At 41.0% G+C, this 10467-nt stretch overlaps 1 protein-coding gene across 9 annotated transcripts in view; it reads left to right on the top strand.

The window, feature by feature from the left end:
- Positions 1-70: 70 nt before the first annotated feature.
- The window catches only part of ELP2 (elongator acetyltransferase complex subunit 2), a 42711-nt gene continuing 32314 nt past the window's right edge, over positions 71-10467 (top strand). For 8 of the 9 annotated variants that reach the window (XR_004969831.1, XR_004969832.1, XR_004969830.1 and 5 more), the window contains exons 1-3: positions 71-351; positions 1820-1898; positions 5729-5799. Coding sequence is in view for 5 of the 9 variants with exons in the window: in XM_036321325.1 (XP_036177218.1) it covers positions 214-351; positions 1820-1898; positions 5729-5799 (288 nt within the window). In the remaining 4 variants the exon portion in view is untranslated. Of the gene's footprint in view, positions 352-1819; positions 1899-2078; positions 2145-5728; positions 5800-10467 lie in introns of those variants that run through there. The other variant, XM_036321326.1, reaches the window with a different exon arrangement.

Here is a 10467-nt window from a genome sequence, read left to right as displayed (position 1 = left end):
CCAGAGGTGGCAGCGGCGGGGCGCCAAGGACCAGAGGAGCCAGGGCGGGGGCGGAGCCTGTGGGGCGTGGTCGTCTCCGCCGTCTCCGCCCCGCCCCCGGCTGCCTCGGAAACGCGGTGCGGACCGCGCCAGCGGGAGGGGCGGCCTCGCGCGTGTTTCCGCTCAGAGGGCGGAAGTGCGCCCCCAGAACTCGGCCTCGGACCAGCCAGCAACATGGTGGCATCCGCGCTGGAGGCGTCTCACGTATTTTGCTGCCCCAACCGGGTGCGGGGAGCCCTGAGCTGGAACTCGGGGCCCGGAGGACTTCTGGCCTTCGGCACCTCCTGCTCCGTGGTGCTCTACGACCCGCGGGTAAGGGCGGTGGCCGTGCGCCTGAGCAAGGGGCGGGGTGTCTGGGGCGCGCCGCCATCAGCCTGGGGTCACCAGGTCCCACCGGTGCCCGGTTAGCCCCACGTAGAAACCCGAATGATGACCTTTTCTGAAGCCTTCTGGAAACTGTAGTACTGCTAAAAAAATTAGTTTGGGTTTTGAAAGGTTTGCAGTTTAGGTATGGACTAAATCCATTATCACAGATGCTATCTCATTCCTATATTTCCCGCAGTTATAAACTTGCCACTTGTATTTTAGCTTTGGACCTGGACATTTCATTTTTTAAACAATTCTTTCATTTATTGATTTGAGAGAGAGAGAGAGAGAGAGAGAGAGAGAGAGAGAGAGAGAGATTCATTGTTCCACTTATTTATGCATTCATTGATTGATCCTTGTATGTGCCCTGACCCAGCTACCCTGCCATGGCTGGAATTGGACATTTAAAAGAAAGTGCCGCCCTGGATGGTTTGGCTCAGTGGATGGAGTGTCGGCCTGGGGACTGAAGGGTCCCTGGTTCGATTCCTGTCGGGGGCACATGCCCTGGTTGTGCGCTCGGTGCAGCCAATCAATGATTCTCTCTCATCATTGATGTTTCTATCTCTCTTTCTCTCCTTTCCTCTCTGAAATCAATAAAAATATATTTTAAAAAATTAAAAAAAAATAAATGAAAGTGCTACTCTAACCGGTTTGGCTCAGTGGATAGAGCGTTGGCCTGTAAACTGAAAGGTCCCAGGTTGATTCCGGTCAAGGGCATGTACCTTGGTTGTCAGCACATCCCCAGTAGGAGGTGTGCAGGAGGCAGCTGATCGATGTTTCTCATCGATGTTTCTAACTCTCTATCCCTCTCCCTTCCTCTCTGTAAAAAATAAATAAAATATTTTTTTTTAATAAAATAAATAAAAGAAAGTGCCGTTGGGGTAAAGGTCACAGGGGAAGGGTATCCTAAGCACTTATCAAGTGCGGATCAATACCTGATTAGTCATGACATGCAAAGTGAGCCATGAATATGTACCCATTAGTCACAAATTCCTCTACTGAAGATTTTTTTCCCCCTCAACAAAACCCTCAAATTGATGCAGTCATGATCGAAGTAGGGCCCTGAGACCTGTGCGAGCACCAAGAAGAGGTTTCTTATCCAGCCTGGGGTGTCAAGACAGGCTCCCCAGATGAGGACAGGAGTGGGAAGGGGAGTGAGTGGTGCGCAGGACCAAGGCAGGTGAAGACCTGAGAGCTTAGTATGATGAGAGCACAGGACACTGGGAATGTGGAGTGGTGAAAAGAATTACAGTGAATGGATGGTGTAAGCCACAGTTAGAAGTTTATAAGTTAAAGGAAGGTGATTTTTGTATGAGGTAATCCATCAAAAATACTGAAACCTTATCTTTATTAATTTAATAATTCCTCTGTAGGATAGATTCTAATTTACTAACTGGTGCTTCTTTTGTTAAAGAAAAGGGTTGTCATTACCAACCTGAATGGTCACACTGCTCGAGTCAATTGCGTACAGTGGATCTGTAAACAGGATGGCTGTAAGTATTAATCTAATTGTTAAAGCTGATCTGAGTTGTTTTCTGATAAAGTATGAGTAGTCATTTTTCTTTCATCACTTCTCTTATTTTACCATCAGCTTATCTGATATTATGCAGTTGGAAAATAGAAGAAAAACAGTATGCCCAATGAAATATCTGACCTGTACTTTTACTTTATAGCAGTTGAAGCATGGATAGCACAGCAGTGCTTAGGATGAGGGTAGACTAGAGGCAGCCCTGAGTGTGGTAAGACCCCCCCCACCATTGCCCGTTGCTTCTGTTTGAAAGCCTGAAAGCAGGCCCATATTAGGACCCAGGCTGGGATTCCAAAAATTTGACTTGTTTCCATCACAGACAAGCTATTGTTTTTTTAGGCAGGACATTGCATTTTTTCTTGACCTTAGTTTGTACCTTAGTAACACCTGAAAAGTAAAGGCTTGGACTGAATCAGGGGAGCTTTTAAGGTTCGTGACACCTATGAGATCAAAATTATTTTCAGAATAATACCAAGAGGTTATTCACAGTTTTCATTCTCATTCTACCACAGTTGTACAGTGGCCCTTTGAGCAGCTGTGTGGTGAGTGATATCACAACAGATTAAGTTTAGAAACAGATATGAAAATCCAGCTGTATGCTAATAGTTAAATGCTAAAGAGATTTGCAGAAATGTAAAACAGTGCCTCTTGTTTTTTTGTTTTAGAAAATGTAGGGGTTTTCCTTGCCATAAAAATGTTGTTTTGTTAACATGCAATAGAGTTTATTGTTATTTTAGAAAATATTTTTTATTGATTTCAGAGAGCAAGGGAGAGGGAGAGAGAGGTAGAAACATCAATGATGAGAGAAAATCAGTGATCAGCTGCCTCCTGCACGCCCCCACTGGGGACCAAGCCTGCAACCCCGAGCATGTGTCTTGACCGGGAATCAGACCATGACCTCCTGGCTCATAGATGCTCAACCACGAGCCACACCGGCCGGGCTGGAGTTTGTTATTTTTAAGAAAAATGATAAGTAGTTTTCACATTTCTTAGTTTACAAACCTAATGTGTTTAATATTTGTACATAGAGTCAATCCATATAAACAAAGGCTTTATGGGGTCCCCAAACATTTTTAAGAGCATAAAGGAGTCCTGACACCAAACTGAAATTTGCTAGAATAGATTATCTCCAGGTCTCTTTTATCTCTAACATCCTGTGACTCCATAGTGTTTAATTAGCATACTGCTTTTAGATGGTGCTTCCGAAATACAATGCAATTTCCTCAAATGTCTTAAATATACCTACTGTAGTTTTCTTATGGACTCTGAATTAATTAAAAAAAAATATTTTTATTGATTTCAGAGAGGAAGGGAGAGGGAGAGAGATAGAAACATCAATGATGAGAGAGAATCATTGATTGACTGCTTCCTACATGCCTCCCACTGGGGGTTGAGCCTGAAACCCAGGCATGTGCCCTTGACTGGAATCCAACCTGGGACCCTCAAGTCTGCAGGCCGATGCTCTATCCACTGAGCCAAACTAGCTAGGATTCTGAATTAATTTTTATTCCACAAACATTTATTAAGAGCATTCTGAGCCAGGCACCAATGCAGAATTTCCTGAATTAGTGAGACTCTACTATGATTTTATCGGTGACCAAAAAAAAATGAAGTTGAATAGCTACTTATTTCAGTTGGTATTGCAGGATTCGTTACATTAGGTTAGTATAGAGTGTCCCAAAATTCACGCAAGATTTGAATTTTGCGTGAGCATTAACAACAACAACAAAAATAAAAGCCTAATTTTACTTGGTTTATTGAATCAGATCTTAATATCTGTTGCCCTTTGATTTCAGTCCCTTCAATTTGATAAGCATTACCAAGTACTAATTATGGCCCAGGAACAGAGACAATGAAGACCACGGCTTTGCATATGTGCCAGCAAAGCTGTGGAGGCCATCTACCTGATGTGCTATTCCATACATAACCCTATACTGTATGCTTTATAAATCAATAAAAAATTTACAATTTTTAATTATAAACCTGTGCTTTCTATCAAAATTACTTCTTGCGTGAATTTTGGACACCCTATAAAAACCATTAAATGGTAGAAAAAGTGGCTGTAGTGCAGGTATTAAAACACAATTGTAATTTTATTAATTGCCACCAAATGATATCAAAGACTACTTGAATCTCAGTATAGGGATTTGTTATAAAAAATTTGGGCTTGTATATTTTATCTTTTCTTTAAAAATGAGGTTACATAAAATAAATTGCTTGTGCATCACTAATCTGTAACTATTAGAATTGATTTCCTCTAAGAATAGGGTTCTTCCACCAGATAATGAGTCCTTATCTAATGTTCTTTAGATACCCCCCCAGCTGCTTCCCCTAAATGTCTAGCACATAGGCCAGAAGAAACAAAGAAATGGAAAATCCAAACTAAAATTATATATTATTTCTCCCTTTTATTTTTTTAATATATATGTTATTGATTTTTTACAAAGAGGAAGGGAGAGGGGATAGTTAGAAACATTGATGAGAGAGAAACATCAATCAGCTGCCTCCTGCACACCCCCTACTGGGGATGTGCCAGCAACCAAGGTACATGCCCTTGACCAGAATCGAACCTGGGACCCTTTAGTCCGCAGGCTGACGCTCTATCCACTGAGCCAAACTGGTTAGGGCTATTTCTCCCTTTTAAAAAACCTAGATTGGGCCCTGGCCGGTTTGGCTCAGTGGATAGAGCATCGGTCTGCGGACTCAGGGGTCCCGGGTTCGATTCCGGTCAAGGGCATGTACCTTGGTTGCGGGCACATCCCCAGTGGGGAGTGTGCAGGAGGCAGCTGATCGATGTTTCTCTCTCATCGATATTTCTGACTCTCTATCCCTCTCCCTTCCTCTCTGTAAAAAATCAATAAAATATATTTAAAAACAAAAAAAAACCTAGATTGGGTACATTCTTCAAAACTACTGGTTGGTATGCACATTATCACAAAAAAAGGAGGGACTGGGAAACTATTCTATCTTCAAGGAGACTGAAAAAGGATGACAACTGAATACACAATATTTGGTTCTTAGATTCTGAATTTAAAAAAAGTTATAAAAGATATTACTGGGACAATTTGGAGAAATTTTAATATGGGCTATATAGTACATAATGATATCGTATCAGTGTTAAAATTCTTTTTTCTTTTTTTTTTTTAATATATTTTATTGATTTCTTACAGAGAGGAAGGGAGAGAGATAGAGAGCCAGAAACATCGATGAGAGAGAAACATCCATCAGCTGCCTCCTGCACATCTCCCACTGGGGATATGCCCGCAACCCAGGTACATGCCCTTGACCGGAATCGAACCTGGGACCCTCCAGTCCGCAGGCCGACGCTCTATCCACTGAGCCAAACCGGTTTCGGCCAGTCTTAAAATTCTTGAGTGTGATAGTATTGTGGTCATGTAGGAGAATGTTCCAGTTCTTAGGAGATCCATAGTAAAGTGTTTGAGGATCAGAGGTCCTGATGCCTGCAACTTATTTTTAAGTAGTTTGTCAAAAACAATAAGGAATCTATACAAAAGGTTGGGCAAAAGTAGGTTTATAGTTTGTATGGAAAATAATACAGTAATTAGTAATAATAATACAAAAATAAATAAACTTTCGCATACTCACAACTGTAGATCTACTTTTGTCTCACCCTGTACACATGGAACAAGCTATTAAGGAACTATGGCAAAATGTTAACAGTTGGTGAATCTACGTAAAGGGTATATTGAGTTTTCTTATAACTTTTCTATAGCTTTGAAATTTTTCTGAGTAGCTGTTAAAAAAATGAAAATATTTACTGACATATCTTTTCAGCTCCTTCTACTGAATTAGTTTCTGGAGGATCTGATAATCAAGTGATTCACTGGGAAATAGAGAATAATCAGGTGGGTAGGCATGTTTATAATTATAGGAAATGACTGTTACATCTTTTATTTTCAACTTTTTCCTCATTCTGTTATGTTCTTTCTTTATGAAATTGCCTCATTCTTGCTTATCTGTAATCCAGGTCCTTTTCTGTACTTCACAGGCCCTGTACCCTTCCCTCTAATATTTGCTCCCATATTCATATGCTGTCAGTCATTTCTGTGGGTTTCCTATTTATTTTGGAATAATTTTTAAGCAGCTTTTACATGGGCTGTTTCATCTGTTTTCAGTGATATAAAAAATTAATACTGCTGTGTTCATAGAGTAGCTGGTGTCCTGTAGATATAGATGTACATACCGTAATTCTCAGTGATATAATATGCTATGCTCGGTATAGATAGACCGTTATTGATGGACATTTAGGTTGTTTCTAGTTGTAAGAAAAGATTAAAAGTGAAAAATTAGTGTGGTAGGTATTGGAATATCTGCCATACAGAAGATGCAGATGAGGCAAAAGCCTATTCATGAATCATGTACGTAGTTTGAAGGCAAAATGTACTTGAATAAAGTACAAGGGTGGCTCCAGCGTAGATGCTCTAACTTGCTGCCCCACAACCATGGTGGAGTGAGTTCAGAAAAGGTTTAAGAGGTGTCCTTTGGGTTGGTTCTTAAAGTATGAGGTGATTTCCTTTGGAGGAGTTAAAGGAGTGAGAATTTTTGGTAGGAAAACTAGCATGAGTCAAAGCTCAGGTGAGAAAGGAGAACCCTCTGCTCAGGAGTGTCCAGTTGTTTTGTTTTTGTTTTTGTTTTTTAATATATTTTTATTGACTTCAGAGAAGAAGGGAAAAGGAGAGAGAGAGAAACATCAATGATGAGAAAGAATCATTGATCGGTTGCCTTCTGCATGCACCCTATTGGGGATGGAGCCCACAACCTGGGTATGTGCCCTTGACCAGAATTGAACCCGGGACCCTTCAGTCCGCAGGTTGAGGCTTTATCCACTGAGCCTAACCAGCTAGGGTAGGAGTGTCCAGTTTTAATCAAAGCCTAAGATGTCTTTAGGGCAGGTCTTCCTTATTTTATTTTATTTTTTGTTAATCCCCACCCAAGGATATTTTCCATTGATTTTTAGAAAGAGTGGAAGGGAGAGGGAGAGATGCAGAGAGAAACATCAATGTGAGAGAGACACATTGATTGGTTGCCTCTGCACGCACTCCTCAACCAGGGTCGAGCCTGCAACCAAGGTATGTACCCTTGACCAGAATAAAACCCAGGACCCTTCAGTCCGTGGGCTGAAGCCCTATCCATGGAGCCAAACCAGCTATGGCTAGGGCAATGCTTTTTCTAAAGTGTGTTCAGAGAATTATTCATTTCTTAAGATGTTCCATGAAAAAAGGAATCCATGGCCAATCCAGTTTGGGAAACACTGCATTTACCTCTAAGAGAATTCCCTATGCATGAGGGTAGTGAGGGCTCTGAAAGGTTCTGACATGGATGAACCTGCTTACTTTTGTTTGCCTTGCATTTCCCAAACTTGTTTCAAGTCTGAACTTTCTTGTTTTCCCCTTTCAAATCTCTTAGTAGTCCTTGTAACTTTAAGAAATTCAGTTTTAGGAATGTTTCTAGATAATACATTGTGGGCAGTAATACTAGAGAAGCAGAATAGGAGATGATCCTATTCGGATTTGAACACTTGCTTTAAAAGTTTGTTTTTTATTAGCAGGCATTTGGAAGTCATTGATAATTTCTAAGAAGAGGAGTATAAATATCAAAAGATTAATCTGACATCCATGTGACAAATTAAATTGGGAAAAATGTGAAGGAAGGGATATGGGATGTATTTTTGTTTTGTTTTAAATATATTTTATTGATTTTTTACAGAGAGGAAGGGAGAAAGATAGAGAGTTAGAAATATTGACGAGAGAAACATCGATCAGCTGCCTCCTGCACATCTACTGGGGATATGCCCGCAACCCAAGTACATGTCCTTGACCGGAATCGAACCTGGGACCTTTCAGTCCGCAGGCTGACGCTCTATCCACTGAGCCAAACCGGTTTTGGCTATTTTTGAAGGAAAATGATTTTGGTATTGAGTACCTAGTTATCAAAGGAGTGGGGAGCTGGTGGTTAGGGGAGTGAGTAGTCAAAAACCATGAGATTGTGTCTTAGGGCCCTGGAGAAAGATGCTTCTACAAAGGAAAATAGGCAAGGAGGGAAGATGTGGATTTCATTTGTAGACATGTTATTTGCACACAGAATTGTCCTTCCCTGGTCTGGAAGTAGTGATTTTGGAGCCACCTGGACTTGAATGAATGCAAAGGGATGTGCAGCAAACTTAACTCCTGTTTGGAATGATTTTAGCAGAGGAATCCAGAGAGAGAGGACCTTAGCATTCATTTTTGAGATTTGAGAGAAGACTTGGCAAGACTCTTTTCCTCAGTGCTGCCCCAAACTTCTGTCAATAGAAAGTACTGCAGGCTCAGCAAGTATCTGATGGCGGACAGCAAGCTTAGCTTGGGAGGGGACTGCCGGGGTCCAACCCCAGCGGGTCCAGGGGTCCCCAAAGGTGTGGATGGAGTCGGCGAAGAAGAGATGATATGGAGACAGCGTTCAGTTGATCAGCAGCCTAGCCAGGATCTCTAGCCAGGATCTCCAGGCAAGTTCTGGTCTGGATCTCCAGCGAAGTTCTGGTTAGGATCTCCAGCCAGGTTCTGTGTCCATGTTCTCTTGCTAGGTTCTCCAGGTTCTCCAGCCAGGTTCTGTAGCCATGTTCCCTCGCTAGGTTCTCCAGCCAGGTTCTGTCCAGGTTCTCCAGCCAGGTTCAGTCACCAGGTTCTAGTCAGGTTCTCTTGCCAATTTCTGTAGTCAGGTTCAGTCCAGGATCTTTTGCCATGTTCTCTCCAGCGAAGTTCTTCTGTCTCTAGTGAACGTTCTGTGTAGGTTCTGTGCCTCCTAAGTTCTGTGTTCTTCTGGTTCCGTATTCTAAGTTCTGTGTCCTAAGTTTTGTGTTCTAAGTTCTGTGTTCTAAGTTCTGTGTTCTAAGTTCTGTCTCTTGCTGTCTTATTACATCTGTATTTATACCAGTTGATTCAATCCTATCAATCTCTATTACAAAGGTTAGGGCGTTTCCTATCTCCATTCCAGGGAGTAAAGATTATGTAGCTTAAGCATGATTGTTTGTAGTTAAAGTGATTAATTACCCACCTGGCACTAGTTAAGAGGTTTTATTCCCTCCCTAACTTCAGGGGAAAATCCCTACCTGGGGAAACAACCTTTCTCAGAGACCTTGGTTAAAACACATAGTGCCAAGAAGGTGAGCAAACATATTAAGAACAGTATGCTATATATGCCAGGTCCCTTGAAACAGCAAGCATGGACCGGCTCCCGGCAGGGGACAGAAGGGAGAATGTGAAGCCAAATGGGGATCAATTGTGTAAAGACAGGAGGAGGAGTAAGAGGATTTAGGGGAAGGGGCCACACATTGTAACCTGAGGGGCTTACATGTTCTTTCCCATATGCATTTCCATGCACACAGGTGCTCAACACACCTTGACTTCTGATAACAGGAAGTAATTCTAAGCTGGTATGAGAGGTTTCAGTCTTTGAACAGTGAGCATTGTTTTTTAAAAAGCTGGTGAACTTGAGAGATTTCTTTTGCTTGAGTTTTAAAAATTCTGTGATGTTTGAAATATAACCCTGTTTAAAGATCTGAAGTGTTTTCAATAGATTTAATTTTTTAAGGCATAATGATACAGACTCAAAACGAAGTTTCAATATAGAGAAGTATAAAGAAGGAAAAAAAACTATATACAAAATCTCAACAGAGTTAACATTCTGATGAACATTGTCTCAGCTATGTAGTATGTATGTACAATTATACATACTATATCTGAGTAATTTTAAATGTTTTTCAAGGAAGCCAAAGGTTAATGATGAAAGAAAGTTAGTGTACAGACCCTTATACATAACAATTACCTCTGGAGTAGCAGAGTTTTGCCTAAGTAATTAGGAAATAGCTGAGGAGACACTTAAGGACACCACTATTTGAGAAGATAATTTATGGAAGATACCTCTCAAAGGAAGTGGTGGAGTCTCACACATTTGGAAATCTAAGAAATACACCTAAAACAACAGAAATTATGCCACAGTGAAGAATCTTGCATGGCAAGCAGGTGGACTTGATAAACAGATGGGATCCTGGTTCTGTTTGCAATGTTTCCATTTTGCAGCTATGCTTGTTTAGGCAAGTGTCTTGTGGGGATGCTAAAATCACTAGGTAGTAGTTTGATGAAGAATAGAATACATACTCACTCCCAAAGTATAATCTTGTATCAACCCCCAAAATTTTAAGTTCACAGTGAAAAAATCTGGCAGACACTACCTTTACTAAGATACCAAGGTTAACTTCACTAAAATTGGAACAGATTGACATCATGGATGTGATGCTCTTAGATAGTATTGATGACAAAACATCAGACTTAATTCAAAAAGGACCATTCCACAAAGCTGGCCTATGTTCTTCAATTTCTCAATGTCATGGACATCTTTCCATAGTAATAGCATATATTTATCTACATTATCTTTTTATTGGCTACAGTGTATGTGTGGAGTAATTAATCAGTTCCCTATGAATAATTTTTGGTTTATTTTTTACTATTATAAAGTGTGTGATCGATGCCCACATCCTC

This window comes from Myotis myotis, unplaced genomic scaffold, assembly GCF_014108235.1.
Source record: "Myotis myotis isolate mMyoMyo1 unplaced genomic scaffold, mMyoMyo1.p scaffold_m19_p_9, whole genome shotgun sequence".
Lineage (NCBI taxonomy): Eukaryota > Metazoa > Chordata > Mammalia > Chiroptera > Vespertilionidae > Myotis > Myotis myotis.
Note: the sequence above shows the minus strand (reverse complement) of the source record. Positions and strands in the feature narration are given on the sequence as shown.